The sequence below is a fragment of the Sus scrofa genome, chromosome 7, assembly GCF_000003025.6.
Source record: "Sus scrofa isolate TJ Tabasco breed Duroc chromosome 7, Sscrofa11.1, whole genome shotgun sequence".
NCBI classification, from domain to species: domain Eukaryota; kingdom Metazoa; phylum Chordata; class Mammalia; order Artiodactyla; family Suidae; genus Sus; species Sus scrofa.
In genome coordinates this window covers 94,779,473-94,806,573 of record NC_010449.5, presented here as the reverse complement: position 1 = coordinate 94,806,573, position 27,101 = coordinate 94,779,473, and the positions used below count along the sequence as shown (strand labels likewise).

The following is a 27,101-nucleotide window of genomic DNA, read 5'->3' as shown; positions in this document are numbered from 1 at the left end:
ATGGAACTGAAAACAAACAAAGGCTCAAAAGAAGTCAACATAGTTGGGAAGAGGAGAGAGTAGAGGCCTCACACAAGAAGGCAGAGACACAGTCCTGGAGAGGTCAAAGAAATCAGATGAACAGGAAAGGACAGACTCAAAGAAAAGCTAAAAAGCAGGCGGGGGAGTGTACATTTGATGTCCTAAAGCCACTTAAATTCCTCCAGAGTGACACGTGTACCTAAATGGTCCATTAGAAAGAAAAATTGGGAGTTCCCGCTGTGGCTCACTGGGTTAGGAACCAGATTAGTATCCATGAAGATACAGGTTCAATCCCTGGCCTTGCCCAATGCGTTAAGAATCTGACATTGCTACAAGCCCTGCGGTGTAAGCTGCAGATGCGACTAGGATCTGGCATTGCTGTGGCTGTGGTGTGTAGGCCGGCAGCTGCAGCTCCGCTTCAACCCCTAGCCTGGGAACATCCATATGCTGCAGGTGCAACCCTAAAAAAAAAAAAAAAAATGACCGAAAGAATAATCATATAAGATGTCCAGAGCTTGGGGCAGCAAGAGTCAAGCTGGTCAAAAAGGAGGCTACTACAGCCACCTAGGTCTTAAGCACAAGGGTCTGCATAAGATGGTGGCACTAAAACAACGAGGACAAGTTGAAAATTAATCATTTCAAAAAAAAAAAAGAAAAGGCAAAGCTTGGCCTGGACCAGACCAAAGGTTAAAAGAAAGAGAAAATCAGAGATGACTTCAAAGAGGTATTTGAAAAAGTCAAGGAAGAGGCAGAGAGGCAAGCCAAGCATGCCATGGAGAGTAGCGAGTGCACTGGCGGACTGGTGCCAGGGTGGCTCTGTTTCCAAAAGCTTCAAAGTTCACTCCCTACTCCACAAACACACACAGCAACGGGTGGTTTTGCTATTTTCTCTGGCCCAGCACAGGCCGTTGTTTCTGTGTCAGCAGACAGGGAATGTCTGCTTTTGAATCTGAAATCTGCAACATTACCATCAAAGTTAAAGTGCTTTGCTAGAACTAGGTGAAAGAAGCCAGGCACAAGAGACAATATGTTGTCTGATCCCATTTACAGTCCAGAAAAGGCAAATATGTAAAGACAGATTTTCTTTACCTCTAAGGAAAGACGTGTAATAAATTCAAAACACCACTGGTTGAAATATGACTATTGTTCTTAGCTGAATTCAGAAACAAAAGTGGAAAAAAATGTAATGACTAAGTCTAACAAAAATATCAATCACCTTTATCCATTTAAAAAAAAAGATGGATGATTTCAATATTTTTATTTGGATTTTAAATTTTAATTCAGTGGATTCAAATATATACTTAAGACATTTTACCTGCCTATAAGTTTAAGCAATCAAAAAACCTAGGAATATGTAGAACCCTCCTACAACACTAGTGGGAGTATAAATTCGAGCAGCCACCATAGAAAACAGTACGGAGGTTCCTCAGTAAACTAAAAATAAATCTGCCATATGATCTAGCAGTCCCACTCATGGGCATATACCCAAACAGAACTACAATTTGCAAAGATACAGATACCCGTCTGCTCATAGCAGCACTATTCACAATAGCCAAGACATGGAAACAACCTAAATATGTCCCATTAACAGATGAATGGATAAAGATGTGGTACATATATACAATGGAATATTACTCAGCCATAAAAAAGAATGAAATATTGCCATGTGCAGCAACATGGATGGACTTAAGAGATTATCATACTAAGTGAAGTCAGACAGAGAAAGACAAATACCAAATGATATCACTTACATGTGGAATCTAAAGTATAACACAAGTGAACTTATCTATGAAACAGAAACAGACTCACAGACATAGAGAACAGACTTGTGGTTGCTGAGGAGGGGAGTGGGGGAGAGACAGATTGGGAGTTTGGGGTTAGAAGGTGCAAACTATAGCATTTGGAGTGGATAAGCAATGAGGTCCTGCTGTACAGCACAGGGAACTATATCCAGCTGCTTGTGATGGACCATGATGGAAGACATAATGAGAAAAAGAATGTGTATATATGTATAACTGGGTCACTTTGCTGTACCAGCAGAAATTGACAGAACATTGTAAATCAACTATAATAAAAAATTATTAAAAAATAAAAGTTAGGGTGGGGGGATATGCCTGGGCTGTGGGATGGAAATCCTGTGAAATCAGATTGTTATGATCATTATACAACTACAGATGTGATAAATTCATTTGAGTGAAAAAAAAAAAAAAGGTTAACTGCATTTGTGCCCATTACAAAAATAAATAAATTCTTGTAACTGACATGCCACGCTTTATAAATTCATATACAAGTCAACAAATAATGGAGACTATTTCCTTGAATTAATTTACTAGTCTATAAGTGTTTGGAATAATAAATAAAACCCTCAAAACTGGAAGAAAAAAAAAAAGAATGGATAAACTAGGTACTACTGTAAAGCACAAGGAACTATATTTAATATCCTCTGATAAACCATAACGGAAAAGAATATTAAAAAGAATGTGTGTATATATAAACACACACACACATATATAAAAAATTGATCACCCAGCTGTACAGCAAAAATTGACATAATGCTGTAAATCAACTACACTGAAATTTAAGAAAAAAACACCTAGGAATATGTAATGGGCATTCTGAATCAAGAAACATGGAGAATGAGCTCCTTAATAAATCTGGCTTATTAGACCCTATATGTTAACTGATTCAGGTTATACAAAGTCTAAAATAATAAAGACTTTGAGAAAGGAAGGAGCTGGGTGTTTTTTTTTTTGTTTCTGTTTTTTTCCTCCTACAGCATGCTCTCACATATATAAAATTACTTTGATCTAAAGCTATGTTTATTAAGGGGCCAGTCTGGCACCGCACACTCATATCTTGCTCCAATGGCTCTACGCAAAATGAAGCCCTCTGACACCCAGAGGGAACCAAAATAACAAGTTCTCCCAAAAGGTGCTCAGGAATCACAGAATGGACCAAAGAGAACGCTTTTCCATCTATCCAGAGGGAAAACCAGCCTTTTGGAAGGCAAATGCCCACTTTCTACAATACATTCTGGCCCATGAGGTAAGTATTTCCACACAGTATGTAAGATGGTAACCAGTTTACTCTCCAGGAAAAATACCCAACAGGACATTACTCACTTCAGGAGGTAAAACTTCTAACTGGCAAACACTTTCCCCATTTCACGCAGATGAGAAAACAAGCTCATGAAGACTAATGGTCCAAGAGCTCTGGTTGTGACTCAGAGGTAACAAACCTGAGTAGTATCCATGAGGATACAGGTTCAATTCCCGGCCCTGCTCAGTGGGTTAAGGATCCAGCATTGCCATGAGCTGTGGTGTAGACTGCAGATGCGGCTCAGATCCCACATTGCTTTGGCATAGGCCAGCGGCTATGATTTTATGATTTGATCCCTAGCCTGGGAACTTCATATGCTGCTGGTGTGGCCCTAATTAAAAAACAAAGATTAATGGTCCCACCCAGCTGCCAACTTCCTGCCTGCACATCCACTAGTATCTCATAGCCAACATGTACCAATCAGCTCGATTCCCCACCCAAACCTGCTCCTCCAGTATTCTTCATTTCAATATGTGGTACCTCCATTATTCCTGTTGCTCAGGTCAAAAATGCTGGTGTTATCCTGACTCCACTCTTTCACTGCACATCATTTACCCTTCAGTGACTCGTGTCAGTCCCACTTGGGATGTGTCCAGGAGTTCCAGTTGTGGCACAGTGGTTAACGAATCTGACTGGGAACCATGAGGTTGCGGGTTCGGTCCCTGCCCTTGCTCAGTGGGTTAACGATCCGGCGTTGTCCTGAGCTGTGGTGTAGGTCGCAGACTCGGCTCAGATGCCGCATTGCTGTAGGCCAGTGGCTACAGCTCCACTTCGACCCCTAGCCTGGGAACCTCCATATGCTGCGGGAGCGGCCCAAAGAGATAGCAAAAAGACAAAAAAAAAAAAAAAAAGATGTGTCCAGAATCCAGCCCCTTCTCATCTCCTCCACCACTGCTATCATCATCTCACCCAGGTCACTGCAAGAACCCCCAAATGTCTCCCCGCCCCCACCCTTGCCCCCACCCCTCACTCTATTCACTACACCAGACTTCTGTCCTTTAAATATGTCAGATCAAAACCCTCTGGGAATTTCCATTGTGGCTCAGCAGGTTAAGAACTAACTAGTATCCATGAGGGTGTTGGTTCAATCCCTGGCCTCGCTCAGTGGGTTAAGCAGCTGGTGTTGCCAGGAGCTGTAGTGCAGGTCGAAGATGCAGTTCAGATCTGGGATGACTGTGGCTGTGACGTAGGCTGGCTCCGATTTGACCCCTAGCCTGGGAACACGGGTGAGGCCCTAAAAAGACGACCAAAAAAAAAAAAAACCACCTTGTACAAAACCTTCTGGTGGCTTCTCATCTCACTTAGAGTTGTCCATTTCCACATATCCAGTATGAGTATCTGCCACCTAGAAGATGCCCACTGAATACTGCTGATTAGTAAGTGAAGAATAAATGGCCCAAGTCACAGAGCCAGGACTAGGCAAATCTTCCAATGTTCTTTGATCACAAGGACACCGGTTTTATAATAGCCAACAATCCACGTGAGAGAAAATTCTTACATTTTACTCTGCATAACTGAATCGTGTACACATAAATCAATACTATGTTGAATTTCTAACAACAAATTAAAATGAAAATATCATTTTATAAAGACATGAAATCCCACACTGGGTTATCTGATTATCACAGATTTGGCAGCATGGACCACTGCCGGCTTATTATCACAGCACTGGTACACAGATCTTCAGTGGGACTCTTCTGCCTTCAGTGACATGATGTCACCACATCTCAAGACCACCACACACATAAATGACAGGAGTTCTAAAAGACTCAGAACTGAGCACCTAGGAGACAGGCTGATAAAGACTTCTAATCTTCCACACTGGCACTACACCAATCACCTGAAACAGGAATTAAGTTTCTAGGGTGTTACAAGGAACATCAGAAAGGTTAGCTTCAGAATGGTCTCCTGCCAAAATGATAAAGAAAGATTCTCAGTTGAGTTGAAATGTTGATTATTTTCAGAACAGAGTGAAATAATGCTAAAATCATCCATTATAGATTTTTCTAAGATGCCGAGTTAAAAACAAAAACTCTAAATTTCTCTTTCAATAACATTCCTACTATTTGCAAAAAAGCCCTACATCTCACAAAATCATAATAAATTCAAAGAATTTTAACAACTGGCTTTAAAGGAAACTTAATTCAACCCTCAACCTTCCCATCACAAATTAAAAGGTTACATGGTATATAATCAGTGAACAATGAAGACTTGTTAAAAGAAGGAACAAGTGAATAAAGATCCAAAAGGACTGACTCTTTTAAGATCTGACAATTAATGGGAAAATCCTAAATTAGCCAAAACCAGGTTTCTAGATTCTCCTGACATGGGCCTGGAAGTAGAGGAAGCCAAGATTTGGAAACCTTATCTGGGTCCTCAGAAAAACCTTAAACAAAATTCATTAAGGCCGATTTCCTTTAGTTCTGTTACTTAGAAAAGCACTTGATAAAATAAATTTAGCCAAGATGATCTCCTTGGAAACCAAAAGGCAGAATTGCCTAGCGTTCCTTTCTTCTTCTGCACAAAGAATATTTAATGTAGGACTATTTTCAAAATAAACAACTACAGTTGTTTTGCATCAAAAGTAAAACAGGTGGCCTTTACAAAAAAGAAAAATCCAACCAGATGAGAGAAATGGAACACTGGGAAGGACCACATCAATCACTAAAAGAGTATCAGGCACAGGAGGGCAGGAGCCATGCACCCCTGTTCCGCTAGAAGCAGCCACTAGCCCCTGACATATAGTGGGGGTCAATGAATACTTCTGAGGAGTTCTCTGGTGATGCAGCAGATTAAGGATCTGGCTTTGCCACTGCTGTGGCTTGGGTTGCCGCTATGGCGCAGGTTCAATCCCTGGCCCTGGAACTTCCGCATGCTATGGGTGAAGCCATAAATAAATACATAAACAAACAAACAAATATGAGATAAATGAGTAAATTAATCCTTAGAGAGCCACCCATGCAGACTTAAATTCATCTGCTCACCATTACACAACTCTACTACAGGCCTACTATGTGCAAACATACTATCAATTGTCCTCTTAAGTAATATAGCCAACCAAAATATCCCTATAGTTTTATTAGGAAGGTGAGAAAATATGCCTTAAATAACCTAAATGACTTACTAAAGCAGCCATTGAATTTGCTCTTCTAGCTCCAATCTCTCTCCTTCAACTCAGCCTGTACAACCCAGCCAAGTTAATTGTGTGTTCTTTGCACATCGTTGAAAATAAAAGAGTACTGTGGCTAAGTAAAGTACTAGATCTCTGTATGTGGCCCACTGCTATTCAACAAGCAGATGTGGCAAATCTGCAACCCCTGGATTGGAATGGGAAAGGCAAGAGCATCAAGAAAAAAATATACCACATAGTGACAGGTCTTATAATAACTAATCCCCATTGTTCCCGTTGTGGCTCAGTGGCAATGAACCTGACTAGTATCCATGAGGATGCGGGTTTGATCCCTGGCCTCGTTTAGCGGGTTAAGGATCCTATATTACCTAGCGCTGTGGTGTAAGGTGCAGACACAGCTCAGATCTGGCATTGCTGTGGCTGTGGTGTAGGCCAGCAGCTGCAGTTCCATTGTAACCCCTAGCCTGGGAACTTTCAGATGCCACAGTTGCAGCCCTAAAAAAAGGCAAAAATTAAAAAATAAATAACTGATCCCCACGGAAAATCCTGATTACTATCAGAAGCTCTCACTGAAGACCTCCCTTTAATGCAGTGATAGAACTGATGGGGATGGTACTGGGTATTTATACCCACTGAGGTATACATGTAATCTTCAAGATCAACTCAAGGTCCATGACTTCTCTGAAGCTTTCCCGAGCCACTGAACTCAGTATCTGTGAAAACACTTTGTCAAATAGGAAGTGTAGACTAGAGCTCTTACTATACTAATTTACTAGTTGCCAAATGATAGCCTTATATACATTCTGCCACTTAAACCACCTTACCTCATTCTTTCAGTGGGTCTAATCCCAGTAAAAGGATGAAAAATTCTTTGAATTGTTTTCTCTATTGTCAGCTTCTCTATTACCTTGCTATTACTCAACACCCACAATAGAGTAAGTTAAAAATAAGTGCCATTCAAACTTCCTGATTTCAAAATACAGGACAAAGCTAAAGTAATCAAAACAAGGTGGAACTGGCACAAAGAGAGACAAATAGATCCATGGAACAGGAGAGCCCAGAAATAAATCATGATGTATATGGTCAACTGGTCTTCGACAAGGACGCCAAGACCAATCAACAGGGAAAGGAGAGAGTCTTCATAAATGGTGCTGAGAAAACTAGATAACCACATGCAAAATAATAGAGCTGGATCCACAATAATAAAACTAACTCCAAAAGAATTAAAGACCTAAATGTAAGGCTTCTAGAAGAAAATTGAGGGGAAAGGTTCATGACATTGGCCTTGGCAAGAATTTCTTTTGGACGCAGCACCAAAAGCACAAGCAATAAGAGCAAAAATAGGCAAATGGGATTACATCAAAATTTAAAACTTTCATGCATCAAAGGACACAATCCACAGTAAAAAGGCAACCTGCAAAACAGGGGAAAACATTTGCAAATCACATATCTGATAAAGTATTAATATCCAGAATATATAAAGAACTCCTACAATGCCACAACAACAAAAACATCAAATAACCTGACTGAAAAATGAGGAGACTTGAAAAGACATTTCTCCAAAGGTGATACGAAATGGACAACAAGGGTATGAAAGATGCTCCATATAACTTAACAGAGAAACGCAAAGCAAAACCACAATGAGGATCATCTCACATCCATTAGAATGGCTACTACCAGGAGTTCCTCTTTTGGCTCAGTGGGTTAATAACCTGACATAATGTTCAAAGGATGCAGGTTTGATTCCTAAGCCTCGTTCAGTGGGTTAAGGATCCTGCGTGCCACAAGCTACAGTGTAGGCTGCAGATACGGCTCAGATCCGACATGGCTGTGGCTATGGCATAGGCTGGTATCTGAGCTCTGATTCGACCCCCAGCCTGGGAACTTCCCTATGCCACAGGTACATATGGGAAAAAAAAAAAAAAAATGAGAAGTAACACTTGTACACTGCTGGTGGAAATGTAACATGGTACAATCACTATGAAAACCCATATGGAAGTTACCCCCCAAAATTAAAATAGAACTATTATAGGATACAAAAGTAATACTTTTGAGTATATACCAGATGAACTGAAAGCAGGCTCTCAAAGAGATATGCATATACCTATGCTCAAGGGAGTACTATTCACAATAGCCGAGAGGGAGAAGCAACCCAAATGTCCATCAATGGATGAATGGATAAGCAAAACATGATATATACATACAACGCAATATTATTCAGCCTCAAAAGAGAAGGAAATCCTTACATGCCAATATGCAGGAAACTTGAGGACATTAGGCTAAGTGAAAAAAGCCAGTCACAAAAAGACAAGTACTGCATAATTCCAGTTATATGAAGTATCTAAAGCGGTCAAATTCACAGAAACAGAAAGCAGAAGGGTGACTGCCAGGGATGGGGCAGGGGGAAAGGGGAAGTTGTTAAATGGGCATAGCTTCAGCTGTGCCAGATGAAAACATTCTGCACTTCTGTTTCACAACAATATGAACACACTTAAATATTATTAAACTGTATACTTAAAAATGGTGAAGATGGTAAATTTTATGCTATGTGTTTTTGATCTCAATAAAAAAATAAGTGCCAACATGCAAACACCAAATTGGATTAACATGTTCTACCTCCACTGCAAGAGCCTCAGCAGCCTTACCCTGTTAGCTATTGGCAATCATTTCTAAATTTCTTCCAAGCTAGTCTTTTTCAATCACTGAGATTGTAATCATGATCAAAGGCTCTCCCTTTACCTATCCAAAATGAGGTTTCCACACACCCTGGTCAGCTGCTTGCTGGTTTAAGTCCACTGCGTGTTTACCTTACTCTCAAGCATAAATCCAAAAATGATATAAAAGCCACTGTGTTCTCAACTGGTTGGGGGAGAAGCATCGTAGCATCACTGTTGAATTTCTTCAAACCACCTATCCACCTGATACCTAGCAGCTGCCCCAGAGAAGTGCCCCAGAGTTCACTGAGATTCTCCACCCTCCCCCACCCAAGCAGTGGCTGCTCCCCAAACACACACCTGACCCAAACCACTATTTGAAAACCCTACCTGGAAAAACAGCCTTGAGAATAATCCCACAGAAAGCGATGATTAGGCTGAGGTTCTAGGGATTTTAATAAGCCTTTTCTGTGAATCCTATGTCTCCATAACCTATAATGTATCTGCTAAAACATTATTTTGTCGTGCAATTATTAAACCTCACTTCCTATTACAAAGGATCAGCACTAAGACCTAATTTAAAAAAAATAAATAAAGTAACACTGAGATTCCTGGAAGAATCAGAGGCATTTCTCAGACTGAAAAAGAGGGGAGGGTTAGGAATCACATACAGTCTCAAGCCTCCCAACAGGTTTCCCAAGGGCACGTTTTGAGCCAGGAGTCAAACCCCAACCCAAACAGATATACATGCAGAGCACACTCTACCCATGTGTGAGAGTGTGCCACTCAAAGTTAGACTCTGGCAAAATATATTGGCAGAAGCTTCTGAGGTCCTCATTGGAGCAGCCAGAAGTAAGGTTACAGGAAAGGGAGGACTTAAATCAACTACACACTAACTCTCAAAAGTAAGAGTATTTGGAGTTCCCGTCGTGGCGCAGCAGAAACGAATCTGACTACTATCCATGAGGATGAAGGTTTGATCCCTGGCCTCTGGGGATCCCGCATTGCCATGAGCTGTGGGGTAGGTCACAGACACAGCTCAGATCCCGAGGTGCTGTGGCTGTGGTGTAGGCCAACACCTGCAGCTCTGGTTTGACCCCCCCCCCCCCAGCCTGGGAACTTCCATATGCCACAGGTACGGCCCTAAAAAGCAAAAAAAAAGTAAGAATATTTGCTTTCAAAGTCTTTGAAAGAAAAAGCAATATGGTTCCCACAAGTCACAAACTTACATTTCTTGCAAAAATATGGGAAACTACTTCTTTCCATTTTTTCCCCTAGGTATATACAGTGAAGCAAAGAATAAAAGTTGGTCAAATTGGGTGAAAATTTTAGAACATTCTATTAATATGTAATTAAATACCTTATAGGTATCTCCATATAAGTACCCTCTCCTCTTGGAGGCATAAGGTACCACAGTTCAGTTATCAGTTGCTTCTCTGAAAGCATCAAGAAATGAAACTTGTGAAAACAAGGAGTCCATTAATACTGGGAACTAAGACTATTAAAGGAAATGCAAGAGCTGACAATATCAAACCAGAATTCCTATCTAGGCAAATAATTGAGAATATGAAAAAAAAAAAAAAAGAATTAGAGATAAAAAAAAAAGAATCTAGAGATAAGACAAGAGCCAACGTAAATGATCCCGATTATAGTCAAGGCTTGATTACAGGAACGTGGTCATTCAGCACAGAGCCCTTGGCTTTTTATTTCTTAATAGCTTCTCGGAATACTGAGAAGTTAGTTTAGAACTCATTCTAAAAGGAAGTGAGATGCTGAACCACAAAAAACAATCAATGACTACACTTGCAGCTTTGGTAAAAAGGCTTTTTGAAAAAGAGAGAAAGAGAAAAGAGGAAGAACCAAAATTCACTCTTGGGGGTCTGTGAAATTAATTTAACCTGGACCTGCTTTGGGGGCGGAGAGAGGAAAAAAGGAATCCAGTGGCTGCCAGGCCTGGATGGCCTGTCTACTCAGGTTGCCACTGAGTGACCCCTGTGTTTGTTCAAATCAGTAACGCTGCCTCCCCAGGCCAACATTCTCCAACAAGCACACACTCTCCTTGTGCCTCTCCTGAATTGAAAAAGAGAAATCTGGAGTCCCCGTCGCGGTGCAGCAGAAATGAATCCGACTAGGAACCATGAGGTTGCGGGTTCAATCCCAGGCCTCACTCAGTGGGTTAAGGATCCGGCGTGGCTGTGGCTGTGGTGTAGGCCAACAGCTGTAGCTCTGATCAGACCCCTAGCCTGGGAACCTCCATATGCCACAGGTGCGCCCTGAAAAGATGAAAAAAAAAAAAAAAAAAAAGGGACAATCTAACATTATTGTAATTGCCTGTTTCCCACAATTTAAAGTTAGGCATACTACAATCCTAATTAGAGGGAGAACTTAGTGCAACATGCAAGTAACAAATTAGAAATCCAAAGGCTGAAAATTCTCATCCCCAACCTCCAAAAGCAAAGAAAAACAGCTTCACCTGCGTCTGTGGCACCTCCCCCCCACCCCAAGACAATGCTGTGGACTAAAGTCCAAGCAAAGAAGCCCCTGACATCCCTGAGTCATTTTGGTGTCATCTTTCTAGGTCTTCAAGAGAACACTCATCTTCGTTAACTGGGGTTACCTCACTTCTTCCAGGCCAGAAAAAAAGGAGAAAATGGATGTGGACCAGCCCCCACCTTCAAAAGATACACCTGATGGATTTTATAACCCTCGCAATCACAAACTCAACCACACCTGTGTTATTGTAACCTTCACTCAAATCATCTGCATTTAAGAGATCCAAAGAAAAGGGAATCTTTCCCACGTTTCCACAAATCGCTGTAGAGCTCATCAAAAACCCACTGAAAGAATAAATGAACAATTATCTAAGAACAATTAACCTTACGCATATATTTTATATATACATAAAACCTGTTGAAAACAAAGTGCCATAAAAGTATATAGGCTTTGCTTTTTTTTTTTAATTAGCTAAGCATTGGAAAAAACAAAAGTCCAATGAGGCCAATTTATTTCCCAGATCAAAACAGGAGAAATGCAATGGAGAGAAGGTCAGACTGATACCCACATCTCAACAGCACCATCCGTGGAAGAGACACAGATTTTTGTAAACACCAAAGGAATAGCATAATGACAATGCTCCCTGGGAAAGGAGGGCCCTCACCTAAAGGGCAGTCACCCAAGTGGCAGGGATATTTCTTCTCTCCTGGCTCAGATTACTCCAGCAGAACGTAAGGTGGTGCTATGTAAATCACTCACGTTTTCAACAGGGAGCTCCCGTTACACTTTCCTGTCTTATGTACAATTATTCCTCTAACAGATCCTCCCTGGCCTCCAACCCCACCCCCTGGTAACCTTTACATGTACCTGAGAGAAAGGGTCTCAAGTTGCCACTATGCCAAAAATAAGGGAGGCACAACCACTGTCTTTTACAAATGAAAAATGAGTTTAGGAAGGGAATAGTCAACTACAACAAATTAAGTTTGGCCTCTCTAAAGAGCATCCAAGTATACCATGCTCTGAACTGAGCAAGAGTCCTAAAAAAAAAAAAAAAAAAAAAAGCAGCAGCAGCTCACAGGCTCTCCCATGAAAATACTTTAACTCATACTTTCCCTTTCCTTAACTTTGTAATCTGAGTCACTCTTGAGCTTAGTATTGAACACTACATCAATGAAGTTTTCATAGCTTTTCAAGCTTCATGTACATTTTGTTTCATTAAGTTTTGCTTCTCATTTTAAGCATTTAATAAATACTGAACACGAATCAGGGGAAGGGTAGTAGGTAAAGGTTAACCTAACAGACCCTAAGGTCGGAGAAAAAAAGCCAGGAAATAAAAACATAGAGTTAAATCTGAAACCCTACCTTCCCATCACTGTGTGATCCCTGAGTAGTTCTTCTATCCCATTGAAAAAGTCACTGCAACTTTCTGGGCTGCAGTTTCCTCATCTATAAAATGATTTTTGTTCAATCTCCTTTCTAACTCCAACAATTTATGAATGTGTTCATCAGAAAGTAAGAAAATGCAATTGCAAATAAGACCTTACAGTTTACAAAGTACTTTCGTACACAGAGTCACCATAATTTTTGCAGCAAAGCTGGTCAGTATTGATTGCACCCATGACTAAAAAAAAAAAAAAAAAAAAAAAAATTTCAGAAAACCAGTACAGAAAGAGATTTGATTATGTTTTAAGATCCCATAGCTGAAAAATATGAAACCGATTCCTTCGGAGGACAAATGCTGGGCCCCATTCATTTCAAAAATTAATTTCAATAAGTAAAATCAAAAATAATTGCCTGCTCTGCAAAGCTTTCGTGGAGGCCTCAGGGTATCAAACACCAGGCCAGGAAAAGTTACAAATGGTTCCACCGCACTGTAAGTTCCTTGAGGCCAAGAACACTCTTTCTCTCACCACTGGATCACAGAACGCATCAGCATGCCTGCCTCCCAGGCAGAGGCACTCAATAAATACTGTTTGACTAGCTGCAAATCTCAAAAGGTTAGAAATACAGTGATGTTACGAACAGAAATTTCTTTTCTGAATTTGAGATATGAACTTCTGTGATTTGGGTCCAAAGTTAGAAAGAAACATGGTATCAGAGCACTAGCTCTACATTATGGAGATGAGTCTATTTGCCTTCCTTGGAGAAAGTCCGACTTGGTCAATGAACCAAAAGGCTCAAATCTTCGATGTCACCTGAAAATCTTCCGGCTAGGCATACTTCATATGTGCACTGATGGGGACCAACAGAAATGACAGCACACAGTGAGAACCAACAGGAAGCACACAATTAGGTTGCCATCAATCCCTACATACATTCCCCTACATTGCAAAGATTCAGAGAATCTGTATGCTTACACTGTTCTGCCTCTCCTCACACTCCTGCTTCACAATTCAAAGAGATAGAAAAAGCCATTTATTGAAAAACAAACTGCACATGTAAGATAGAACGTATACATATCTCAACTCATAGTCAATCAAGATCTTCCAAAGTCTTTACAAAATCGCTCATTTCAAGCCATCTTCAATCTGTGACTTCAATAAAGTTACCAGCTGTTTAAATTTTAAAGTTGTTAAAAAAAAATCAAGATGTGGCTGGGGGTGAGGAAATGGGGGAAGACCTACACTAAAATTACAAACCTAATTCAATGCAAAAGCAAAGTAGGAAAGCCTGGAATTAACAGTGAAAGGACAGAGTTAAAAGAATCAAAACATAAATTTCAGTGAGCTGTTTTGAAGTTTTTATGACCAAAATTCAAGTCCACCTTGCCACGGAATCCTACAATGAAGTCACACCTAATACTGCCTTATACTTCAGACCTAAAAAGTTCACTGCACAGAACTCCAATTTCAAACTCAAGGGGCAGTACCAGGAACCGCAGAGAAGCTAACAGCAACACCTACTGACTGTCTTGAGCCACTTGACAAACTTGTTCTCTCAGTCAAGTAGAGAAATCTAGCAATACAGTCAACTTTAGGAGTCCTTTACTTAAGAATAATGAGATAAGAAAATAAGTTGGCAGCCACATAAAACCATGTACCCTCAAAATCTCTTATTTCGTTCCTAACCATTTATAAGCAAATCATCACCCAAATCATTTTAAATGCATTGTTAATTGCTAATGCTTTAGTATAAATAATTTACTCGATGGGAAAAATGTTTTAACATTAATATACTCATTAATAACTGGCATGGCATCTACTAGTCCAACACATCAGTGACCATAAACTGCTTTATGAAAACCTTTTATTTGAGGCTACTGCTGTTACCACTGTTTTATATTATTTCCACTGACTTTTTCTTTCCTGGTAAAGGTGGCTTAATTGAAGCTTTCGAAAAATGAAAAAGGAGAAAGTTATAAAAGTCATTAAACCAGGATTAAATAGAAAATTAATACTGTTACTAAACTGGATGCAGAGAATGATTCTATAGGACTTAATCTTGTACTTTTTCAAAAGATTAAGTCAGAGAATCTTTGCCTTGGACGAATATTCCATATGAGAAAACGAGAGAAAGTTGACACTTAACTCCCACAGAGTACCAGTATAAAAACAATGGCTTTAAGAGTCTGAGTCAGAGTTTCAACATGAAAGGTTTGCTTTATAGAGGAAACGCCAACCCCAGTTCATCCAGAGAGACCTGGAACCTGATGAAAGTCGACACTTTTACTCTGAAATTTGCATCATATCACTGGCTCCCAGTTTAGAAACATAATCGTTTAGTAGGTAGTAAGAATTTCAGTGAGTGCTGCCTCTAAAATACCCGTCATGAAAAATAAAATCTATCAAGTAAATGCAGCCTAGGATCCATCAGTCCCCAAATGCTTCTCTTCAAAATGAATACTAATAACTCAATTAAACAACATTTTCCTTGAAAATGAGCCATCTCCCTTGTCTATGTTTTACAAACAGTGAATCTGATGAAATTTCAACCTGCCCAACACGATTACTTGTCCACCTAGAAATGCCGTGGAGCGATAGGGAGGGAGCCTGGCAAATTTCCTTTAAGGTCAGGAGAGAAGTTGGAAACAGATGGGGCGAAGCAGAAAAAGTTCTTTTTTGCAGTACCTTCACGCCTCCCCAGCCCTCTTGCTGTTTACTTGCTCCACGGAAAGCAGGTTAGAGCATCCCGGGATTTCACTCGCCACCAGACCCCCCGGAGAGAAATGAACCACCCGCGGGCACTCAGCTGCTCTTCCCCCTTCCTCACGATTTAACCTCTCGGCCCGCCCTCCGGCACAGCCTGCAAAGCTCTCACCCAGGTGACTGAAGGGGAAGGGTCGCCCGGTGAAGACGAGGGCAGCAGGATAGGCGCAGCACCCAGACGGGGGCGCGGGGCTCCTGGCCTCTGGCACAGGCGCCTGGCTGAGAGTTGTGCAGCTTCGGATTCCGAGGTGCGTGCGCGCGCGCGCGCGCGCCGGGCGCGTTGCAGCTCAGACTCGCCCCCGCCGGGCTGCGCTATCTGCACGCCACCAAATCGGAAATAAAACTTTGACCGGCCTCCGGGTGTCCTGCTCCGGGCCCTGGACCCGCGCCCCGGCCAGAAATGGGATGGGGGCTGTCAACAGTCCTGCACCCCCGCTACCCTGCCCGGACGCCACTTACCACTCGGCCCGGCCTCCCGGTGCGGCCGCGCGTCCGGGGCGCGTCCGCCGCGCGCTCTCCCTGGGGAGAAAGAGAAACCGTGTAGACGGTCGGCGCGCGCTCACTCGCCGCCTCCTCTGCGGAGAACAGCAGGCGGCGAGGCCGGGGCGGGCGCAGAGCAGAGGGGGGCCCGGGGGAGGCGGGGGCGGAATCTGCCCAACTCCCGAGCCTGGCTCCGAGGGAGACACGGAATGCAGGCTGGAGAGCAGCCGGCGGGGGCCGCGTTCCCAGCAGAGTTGGGGGAGGCGGAGGTGCCCAGGTCCCCGGGCATCAACTATTGTTTGCGCGCTCGGGTCCCCGCTCGCGCCGCCTCCGATGTTCAGCGCCCCTCATCCCGCCTGCCTGCCCCCAAGAGAAAGCGCTGAGGGGGCGGCCGACGCGGGAAGCAATTGCTGGATGACTGGAGGGCCGGAGTTCCGAGGTGGGCGCCGAGTGGGGGAGGGGACAGGTAACTACAGCGGGGGGCAGAAAGGCCCAGGAGGATCGGTGGGGGGAGGAAATGGGGAGGAAGCCACGGAGGCGGGAGAGGATGAAATGACAGAGGGGGCGGCCTCCGAAACCCAGACCTGGCCCTCCCTGGGGACCCTCCTCCCGGGGACTCAGTGCCGCTCTGACTTTTGCTCACTTGCTCACGCACACAGCGAACTCGCTCACAAAGTTGCCGGCGGTGGCGGTGCCGCACTCGCCCTTCCCCTCCCCGCCTCCCTACCACCCCGCCCCATTCCTTCCCCTCCTTCATTCCCTCCCCTTTCCCCAAGTCTCGGGTGAGATCACCGATGTGCTGCTCAGTGCTGCGCTCAAATCTCGCGAGAGAAGCGGCTCAGCCCAGATGGCGGGGGAAGTGGAAGGAGTTGGAGGAAGGGGGTGGGGGGAACCGCGGAACTTAGTCTCTTAGTTGCTATGACGACGGCAAAGCCCTGGATTCCTGTCTCCTGCGGAGAGCCGAGGCAGCAAACGTGGGTGCAGTTTCCAGCCTCCCCTCTCCCTAGCCTGACGCCCTAATGGTGGAGAAAGCAAGGGCTAGAAGCGGGAAAAGGAGTTTTAAACTCTTTGAGAGGGATTTTGCAGAAGAACAGCGTCACGCTATCTGGCTAAATTTGGCAAATGAAGCTAATTGTTTTTTAAGGATTCTGGGACAGATTACTGCCACAGAAGCCAGCGCATGTGTGAACCCCCAGTTTCCTACATATATCTAGTTTTTCAGCCTTCCACTCTAATCTCATCACCCAAACCCCACCAACTCCTTATGCTACCTCTCACTTCCCCCCCTCCCCCGCTCCCCATCCCCACCGCCACCAACAAACTGGGCTCTTGAAGGATCTGTCTTACCCATCTTTGTATTCTCAGAGCCTCCACAAGCTTGATACATAGTAGGTGTTTACTTAATGTCTGTTGGGGGAAATGAACGTAACAAGCTGCTTGTCCTCAGAGGTACTTGGCTTTCACCCTACCCTGGAAAGTACTTCATTTTAGATTAAAAGTTTCTGCTCCACAGTTATGGTTTCGACTTTGTTAAACTATCCTCCCATTTCTGTTCACACCGAATTATCTGTTTTTAAATAATTATAATCCTCTGTTCTCTTTCTCCATCTTTGTCTCATGAAACAAAACTTCTTCATACCTACTCCAAAATGAGGATGAAGATGAAATCTCATCCTGTTTCTTCTTTTAATTGTAGAAATTTTCTTTGGGGGTTTTATATATCACTGCCTAAATAAAGTGGATACTGTGAATAGAGTTTTAAAAAAGCTTAAACTTTTGATATCAAAATGAGTCAGTAAAAATAGTTTCCATGTTATGTGAATTATACCAATTTTTAAAAAGATGCCATCCCTATTTACATAAATATGGGAAAACCATTATTTAAATCAATCTCTTGGAACCAGAAACCTTAAAATATACACCAAGATTCTTTTAGGTTACATGCAAGTTTAAATACTATGTCAGTGAAAACCTAATGATACAGTGATAAAAAGCACTGGACAAAGTCTGGAAACTAGGGTGTGAGTTTTTGTTGTCACTAATAATTGAGTCTCCTTGAGAATGTATTTAATCTTTCTCTCGGAGTCTTCATCTATAAAACGAGGGGTAGCACACATGTTAGGTCATTGCAGCTTTAAAATTCTATGGCTCTTAGACCTAGACAAATTTCTGATAAATAACAGATATTTTTCTTTTACATCAAACAGACTTTTTTAATGAGTGTTTCATTTTATAGTAGGTCAGTTTTATAAAGTTCAGCTACGTGTTGACAAGCTGCTCTTAAAGTTCTCTTGTCTCAACTATAAAAACAACAAAAATATTTACCATGTTACAGTAATTTCAAAGGGAATCCATTGTTCTTATTTGCTTTTATACTAACTCAAAACAGATTTCTTGTTATTTAATAAATATGCTAACCCAAACCAAAGACCCAAACTTAATACATCCACACTCCCACTAAAATAACCCTGAGAAGGAGGGAGGGAAGGACAGGAAGAAGGAAGGAGCTAGGAGGGAAGGAAAGAAGGGTGGGCCTTAAATCCAGAGACTGGTGTTTTTTGTTTTGTTTTGTTTTTTAACTTATTTATTTATTTTATGGCTGTACCTGAGGCATATGGAAATTCCCAGGCTGGGGACTGAACTCGCAGCTCCGCATCCCCCTGAGCCACTGCAGTTGGATTCTTAACCCACTGCACCACAGCAGGAACTCCTCCACAGGTATTTTTAATATCAAATTTTTACAAAGAAACACAATAGAGCATCACCATTATCAGTCCTGTTGATCTGTTTTAAGGAATTATCTTCCATACACAGCACACTACTGTCAATGGGTTGTTATTCATTCGCCCCGGCTCAACTTTTTAACATAGTTTTGCCCTTAAAGGATAGCTGCCTAACTGTATCTGCCAACACAGTACAATTTCAGGGCCACTTGTTTTATGACTCTTGTTTTAACCATTTGATACATTTGAAATAACTGCCCCAGTGTTTCTTAAGAGGCTCAGGAGATGGGTCTTGGCGTCAAATTACAAAGAGAATTTCCCCATCTTCAGGCAGAGCAGACTACTAAAGATTGTTCTAGGGACCTAAAACTGCTCCCTTCGAGATCCTGGACCTCCCCGCACCTCCCCTCCCTCCCTCCCCCCATGGTGGCAGAACTTTCACCAAGGTTTCTGAAGGAAATGAAAGGCAAAATTTACCAAAGTTACTCTGCATGGTTCTCTGGGTCAGGCAGCCTGCATCCTCTCTGACCTTCCTGGGGTTTCCAAATAGCAAACAAGGGATGACAGAAGAAGGAAGGGGGGGATAGAGAGTCATCAAGCACAGATCAGATCTCAACCACTTCCTGCCCACTCCCTCTACTGGCTCTCCAGCGCCCTCTGCCCAGCCCCCTCCCCCACATACTCCAGGGATGCGTAACCTTTCCTGTGATAAGAACTCCCTCTCTTTTGATTTCTTTGTTCTTTTTCCCCCCAGATCCTTTTCCCATATTGATCATCACAGAATATACAACAGTTCCCCATTGGCCAATCACGCCGTAAGCCACCACTGTGCCAATGCCAATCCCGCCCCTCCCTTTCCCTTCCTAGTTGGTTAAAGCACAATTGTATTCATTTCTCTCTGGTTATTATTCACGTCTACTCACCAACACACCTGAACATATCAAATATGGAATGAATTTTGACACCCAGGTCTACCAAGCAAGGAAAATACATGTGTGTGTGTATGTAAATATATATATACATGTTAGGAGTTCCTGCTGTGACACAGGAGGACCGGTGGCGGAGTCTCTGAAGTGCTGGAACACAGATCCATCCCCAGCCCAGCACAGCGGGTTAAGGATGTGGCAATTGCCGCTCAGATCTAATCCCTGGCCCTCCATATTCTGAAGGGAGGCCAAAAAAGAAAAAAAGTAATTAATTAATCAAAATTATAAACATCAACTCAAATTTTCAGGTTGTACAGTTAAAATCTAGTTTACCCAGCCTATTATCATCAGTTCAGTACTTCCAGTTACCAGCGCTCTATCTCCAGGGCATTACTAACAATCAGAGAAATGGCTCAACTATAAAGAAGAAACCAAGAGCCCCCTAAATCATCCGAGATTAAATTATATCCAATGCTGTTTCAATGTTAAGGTTTTATGATTGTAGCCCTATGTAATATAACTCCATTTACCTGAATGCTAGACTTCTTAGGACACCTCATTCTCCCATCTTCATAACAGTATTTATGACATGTTTAAACATCAACTGCTTTATAATCAATGAACATTTCTCAGCCAACCTACTACTTCCTTGTCCACTCTCACTCTTTCAAAGGACTTTTTCATATCTTCTCCTTCACCACACCTCCTGCTTGTTACTCAGCTAATGGTCATGCTGCTTCATTCACTGGTAAAATAGAGGCCATCAAAAGAGAACTTAGCACCCACTCCATTGCGACCACTCAATCTATCAATTCGCCTGCATCTGCCTGCAAATACTCTTGTGTTCCTGGCTCTGAGGCCAAGCTCTCAGTGCTCTTGGCCAAGATTAACCTCTCCACCTGTGTACCAGTCCCATCCCCTCTGACTCCAGGACGTTAATTCAGCAACTGTCCCCTTTCTCTCACACATTGGGAAAATCTCCTCTATGGAATCATTTCTGAGTGCTTACAAGCATGCTGTAAGATCTGCCTTGGTAACAAAGAAAACATTTCCTAGATTCCATATCTCTCTCTGCTTCACTTTACCAATGGAATCTTCAAAAGGTTTTTCCAGGCTTGTGTCTCTAATTCCTCTCCTCCCACTCATCCATGAATCCTTTCTGAGCAGCCCTTCACCCCCCACCGCTCCAGCAGCACAGGACTTCTCAGGGCCCCTAGTTACTCACTGCCTCATTGCTACAGCCAGCAATCAGTTACCCTCCTCCCCTCACCAGACCTCTAGCTACCGGGCAGAGGCTGATCACTCCTTCTCTCTCTCCCTCTCTCTCTTTTGGCTGCACCCACAACATATGGAAGTTTCAGGGCCAAGGATTGAATCCCAGCCTCAGCTGTGACCTACTCCACAGCTGAGGCAATGCTGGATCCTTAACCCACTGCACCAGACCAGGGATGAAACCAACAATGTCAGAGATAATGCTGGATCCTTAACCTGCCGTGCCACGGCAGGAACTCCTGTCACTCTTTGAAACACTTTCCTCATGGGACTTCTGGGTTAAAAGTTTGTCTTGGTTCTTCTTCTACCTTTCTGGCCTCCTCAGTAGCAAATCTCTAAGTCCGTGGACGCCTTCTTTTTGTGGTCTCTTAATCCATGGCAGTCCCACCAGTCTGACAGCTTAAATGCCATCCATCTACTGCCACCCATCCAAATTTACTTCTCCAGTCCAGATGCCTCCCCAAACTCCAGACTCACACATCCAGCTCTGACTCAACATCTCCACTGGTTGTGCAATTTGTATCTCCTACATCACACATCTGACACTGGAAACTCTAGATATTCTGCCCCAAACCAGTGTCATCCTTGACTCTTCAGTGTCTCTCAGATCACACATCCAGACTACCAGTGAATTCTACTGCCTCTTCCTTCAAAATATGTGCAGAGGACTTCTTCCCATTGTGGCTCAGCGGTAACGAACCAGACTAGTGTCAGTGAGGACTCGATTCAATTCCTGGCCTCGCTCAGTAAAGGATCCAGCATTGCCTTGAGCTGTGGTGTAGGTCACAGACTGGGCTCAGATCTGGCATTGCTGTGACTGTGGCGTAGGCCAGCACCTGCAGCTCCAATTCGATCCCTAGCCTGGGAACGTCCGTATGCCTTAGATGCAGTCCTAAAAAAAAAAAAAAAAAAATGTGCAGAATGCACTCACATCCTCCCCCACAACCCCCCCTCTCTGATTCAAGCCTTTCTCACCTGGATGATTACAAGTCTCCCTGTCTGGCCTCCCCATTCCCGTCCTTTCCTACAGTATTTTATTCGACACACAGGACCCAAGGGGGGAGCATAAGCAGCAGAGATCTGCTCAAAAGCCTTCCAGGCCTTCTCCTCTCACTCAGAGAAAAAGCCAAAGTTCCTATTCTGGCCTGGAAAGCCCTTCCTTCTCTGAGTCCCAGCTCTCCTTCCTCTCACCTCCTGCGCTCCATCCCACCCCCCCTGGGTTCTCTGGATTAACCAAGCACCCTCCCACCTCCAGGCCTGGCGTTTGCTGTTTCCTCTGCCTGGAAAAAACTCTTTCCCCACCCCGTGTCTGCACGGCTCACTCTCCAAGTTCCTTTAGGCGTCGGTTCCAAGGTGTTGGTCCTTTGCCGTCTTGCTCTCGGCTGCTGTCTCTCCTCCTGTGAGATCTTGCTGGGGGTGGGTGGACCCCCAAGAATTGCGTTTCCCAGGCTTCCTTGTCGGGGCCTCCAGCTTGTTGGGTTCAGCCACTGAGAAGCATGAGAAGCATGTGGACAGATGGAAGGGTCAGACCTTTCTCCTCCTCTCGGGCCGCCTCCAGCAGCGTCTGAGGAGCAGATACAGCGCCTCCTCGGCCCCCAGGTGAGAACCAGCCCCAGGCTCTGGTAAGATCTTTGGCCGAATGCAATGGCCACTTCCCAGTGTTAGGAATCTGGGTTGCCTCATCATCCTGGTTAGCTTCTCAGCCCTTCCATCACTTGGGTAACAGTGCCCCTGTGTTACATTCCCTCTTTTTGAATGACCGGAACTGGTTTCTCTTCTCCTCATTTAACCACTACAGTCGCACATGATGAACTAGCAACCACCTCCGTCTCCCCAGGCTCCCCAGCCAACTTGATTCATTTTTGGAGTCCTTATCACTTCCTGACACAGTGTTTAATGCCATCTATCGCTCATCTAGAATGTCTCCTTTGTTACTGCTGCATTTATGTGCTATTATACCCTACATTTTATTATGTACCATACACAGGAGATACTCAGTGCATGCTGGCCCAATGAGCAAATAGTGCTGTTTTAAAGACAAAGTAGGAGTTCCTGTCGTGACTCAGGGGTAATGAACCTGACTAGAATCCATGAGGATGCCAGGTAGATCCCTGGCCTAGCTCAGTGGGTTAAGAATCCGGATCCGGCATTTCTGTGACTGTGGTATAGGCCTGCAGCTACATCCCTGTTTAGACCCCCAGCCTGGGAACTTCCATGGCACAGGTGGGGCCCTAAAAAGAAAACATGATAATAATAAAGACAAAGTTAAAGGACCAGCAGAGTACGGTGGGCAGACTAGTTCTCCAGGCCTTAATGCCTGGAACCTGTGAATATGTTACCTTAAAGGGCAGAAGTTACCTTACAGAAGTGATTCGATGAAAGATCTTGCAATGAGGAGATTATCCTGGATTCCACAAGTGGGCCTAACACAATCACAAGGTTCTCATAAGAGGGAGAAGAGTCACGGTCCTGTGGTGGCTCAGCAGTAACAAACCCAACAAGCAGCCGTGAGGATGCAAGAGTGATCCCTGGCCTTGCTCCGTGGGTTAAGGATCCAGCGTTGCCTCGAGCTGAGGGGTAGATCGCAGATGCAGCTCGGATCTGGTGTGGTTGTGGCTGTGGTGTAGGCCAGCAGCTTCAGCTCCAATTTGACCCCTCGCCTGGGAACTTCCGCATGCTGTGGGTGCAGCCCTAAAAAGATTAAAAAAAAAAAAAAAAGACATCGAGAGAGAGAGAGAGAGAGAGAGAGAGAGAGAGAAGAGTCTGTTGGAGTCAGAGAAGGGGTACTGACTGTAGAAACAGAGAGAAACTGGAACATGCCACACTGCTTTGACACTGGAGGAGGGGGCCACGAGCCAAGGAGTGTAGACAGCTTCTAGAAGTAAGAAAAGGCAAGGGAAATGGATTCTCCCCTAGAACCTTCAGAAGGATTCGAGCCCTGCTGACTTCTTTAGCCCAGTGAAACCCATTTTGGACTTCTGACCTCTAGAACAGCAAGACAATAAATCTGTGCTGTTTTAAGCCACTAAACCTGTAGCGATTTGGCACAGCAGTACTAGGAAACCAATACAGAGTTTTCACCGTGTGTACACTCTTAGGCAGGATATGTGTCTGTTCCCTCTTAAATCTCTCCTGTCTAGCATAGTTCCTAACACAAGCAAGGCACTCAATAAATGCAGAATAAATGAGTGACGTTTAACAGCAAAGCAGAATTAGGGCTCCATCCTGAGGAAGAGGGCAAATCACTCACTGGCTTGACCTAATCGTAGAAAAGAAAAAAGGATCTGGCTATTGGGAAGACTCCTTGAGCTTTCTGAGCCACAGCGATATAGGGATCCAGGGTTTAGGCACCAATGTCTGCCTTCGCTCTAGAGAGAGAGGAAGACCAGTCCAAGGGGCTTTGGATGTTACATGAAAGAACTCGGGCTTTATCCTGCCGGTGATAGGGAGCCATTAAAGGATATTCAGGAAGGCAGAGACATGGTCAAAGTTGCATCTAAGAGGTTATAGCACATTTAAACCATGAGATTTAGAATTCCAGGGGTCAGAGAGGAGGTCAGAAGGAGAGTCTTAAATGTGGGAGGCAGAAGCTTACAGTTGCTAACGTATCACATTTAAATAACATTTTAATTGAAAGCACCCTCCCAAATTTGCTTTCCCTTCTTTTGAAACATTTTCCATTGAGCTATTAATGCCACTTCTGGCTTTCTGATGATATTCTTGTTAACATGGCCTCAATAAAACCCCCAGAAGGACTAAAAGTCCTGGCTCACCCATGCTTTTGAACTTTTCTTATGTAGGCATCAGCATATACTACTCCAGCTATAACTTTTAAAAGAAATTGTCTCTGGACCATTGCATATGTTTTTATTCATCCATCCAATAGTATTTCCTTTCAGCACTCTCTTTGCTCTGTTTCAATAACTTGAGTGTTCTCTTAGGAGCTGGAAATTTCCTTCACCTCACCCTTGTCTATTCCTTTCATCAGATTTCATGGCAGAGAATGTGTCAGGAAAAGGAGGTGGGAGGGGAAAAAAAAGGTCTCTCTCCCCTCCCTTGTCTTTTTTAAATCCCTAGAAATGAAAAGAGGCGTGCTCATGACTGGAAAGTGGTGGGCTGAGGCCTCCTAGAACCATCTGGCTTGTTCCCTTGCCAGCCAGAGCTGAAGCGACATTCACAAGGACCCAGGAGCTGCAGGGGCGCTGGAGTGTGCAGCTGCCTTGTGGCATCCAAGGAGCGTGCAGCAAGATTCTGCAGGAGAAACCACACTTCGTGTGTTCCTGAGTGCAGGAACATATGTAGAGAGGGTGTCTTTTAGGTGGGCAGAGCAAGGAGCACAGCTGGGTTGTTAAAGCCGTTCTGGCCTTTACTGAAGTTCAAAGAGGTAAGAGTGAATAATGCTGATGGTTCACATATACTCAGGACCTTAAAACAGCTCAACAGGCACCTCAAATTTTCTAAACCGATTTTGAGAGATGAAGCTTTTAAAAGTCTCTTTTCAGGAGTTCCCTGGTGGCTTAGCAGGTTGAGGATCCAATGTTATTGCTGTGGCTTGAGTCATTGCTGTGGTACAAGTTCACGTGGCCAGGGATCTTACCACGGCCACACACACAAAAAAGGTCTCTTTCCATTTCATTTACTCTTTTCATTTGAGGGGTAGTGGTGAGTATATTTACTTGGGTATGAGAAATGGCCAAGGGCAATCAATACATGTAATTTTTTTTTTTTTTTTTTTTAGTCCTGTAGCTACACAGAGAAGTGGTCACACAGAGAAGTGGTCACCCAGTGAAGTGGAGGAAGAACTCCTAGACCTTGGATTCTGGTGTGGATTTCTGGACCTAAACTCAACTCGAATATGAATTCATTTTCCTGGACTTTTATTTCTTTAAATGCAAAAAGAGAGAGCTAAGGACCCAGCCCTTTAGACTAAACGTTTATGTGTTGATGTGTTACCCTTTTTCCAGGATTTATACACTCCTGGCTAAGAATCTTTCATGAAAAAGAAAAAAGCTCCTGAACTTCCCTCCCTGCCCACTGGTTTCACCCTTTAAATACCTCCCTACCTTCCCCTCCCTTCTCCTTGCCTCCTACCCTCACTGGCATTCCAACAACTCCATCTCAGTTATCAAGGGCAACCCCAACTCAGGCTGGTAAGGTGGACACTTCTCATAGGCACTTCCTGCCGCACTCTCACGGCGTCGGTGGTTGGCGCTGCTGAGTGGATCCTGATCATTGCCTGTGGTGCGGCCGGCCCGGCCCCCAAGAGCTGCTGGCTGACCGTGGAACTCTCAGGAACACCGGCGGGCGCTCGGCTTGCCTCCACCTCTCAGAACAACCAGCTCCAGCTCCTAGGTCCTTGGGCTGCGGGGCCGTCGTGAGCTTCTTGCGCCATGCTTCCTCTAGAGGGCAGCACAAATCACATTAGCTGGGGACGACTCGAAGGTACAGGATTGACTCGGAGAAGTCATTCAAACTCCCCCAGCCCAGACTGATGTAATGGGAGCAAGAATGAAAGTGTCACACCAGTGGTCTTCACCTGAAGGCAGTTCAGCATGATGGAGACAGAAGAACCTGGCCTCAAGTCCCACTTCCACCTTTAGTGGTCAGGTAGCTCTGGGATAAGTTAGTTAAACCTCTCTAAACCTTGATTTTCCTACCTTTAAAGCAGGATTAGTAATTATGATTCATTCCAAAAACCACATATAGTTGTTTTGAGGATTAAATGAGATGACCCAGGAGCTCCCATTGTGGCTCAGCGGGTTTAGAACCCTACTAGTATCCATGAGGATGTGGGTTCAATCTCTGGCCTCACTCAGTGTGGACATTGCCACAGGCTGAGGCGTAGGTTGCAGATGTGGCTTGGATCCTGCATTGCTGTTGCTGTGCGGTGTAGGCCTGCAGCTGCAGCTCCTTTTCAGCTCCCAGCCTGGGAACTTCCATATGCCGCAGATGCAGCCTTAAAAAAAATTTAAAAAAAATTTTTTAATGAGTTAATATATGTTTTGTCAGATTGACTATTTAAGAGCCATCCACAAACCCCTTTTTCCTTGCCTTTCTTGTCTTCCCAGACTTCCTTGAACCCTCCAGAACGAGCATACACAAAACAGAGACTCTATTCTGGAAACTCTGAGTTCCGAAGATTCTGGGGCTAGGAATAC

General features: G+C 43.8%; 2 protein-coding genes across 34 annotated transcripts in view; one reads left to right on the top strand and one right to left on the bottom strand.

Moving 5' to 3' along the window:
- SIPA1L1 (signal induced proliferation associated 1 like 1) overlaps nucleotides 1-16,780 on the bottom strand; it is a 378,935-nt gene extending 362,155 nt beyond the window's left edge. For 5 of the 33 annotated variants that reach the window (XM_021099432.1, XM_021099433.1, XM_021099436.1 and 2 more), the window contains exons 1-2: nucleotides 16,666-16,719; nucleotides 16,002-16,061 (exon numbers count right to left, since the gene is read on the bottom strand). The gene's annotated coding sequence lies outside the window, so the exon portion shown is untranslated. Of the gene's footprint in view, nucleotides 1-15,464; nucleotides 15,949-16,001; nucleotides 16,120-16,665 lie in introns of those variants that run through there. The other 28 variants (XM_021099427.1, XM_021099444.1, XM_021099428.1 and 25 more) reach the window with 23 other exon arrangements.
- LOC102159548 (translation initiation factor IF-2-like) lies at nucleotides 15,948-26,680 on the top strand. The gene is made up of 2 exons (XM_013989147.2): nucleotides 15,948-16,488; nucleotides 25,682-26,680. The coding sequence occupies exons 1-2, from the start codon at nucleotides 15,948-15,950 to the stop codon at nucleotides 25,687-25,689; spliced, it is 549 nt and encodes a 182-aa protein (XP_013844601.2). The 3' UTR covers nucleotides 25,690-26,680.

Coding starts and splice junctions, on each gene's coding strand:
- LOC102159548 (XM_013989147.2), top strand. CDS start 15,948: ATGGGGGCTGTCAACAGTCCTGCACCCCCGCTACCCTGCCCGGACGCC.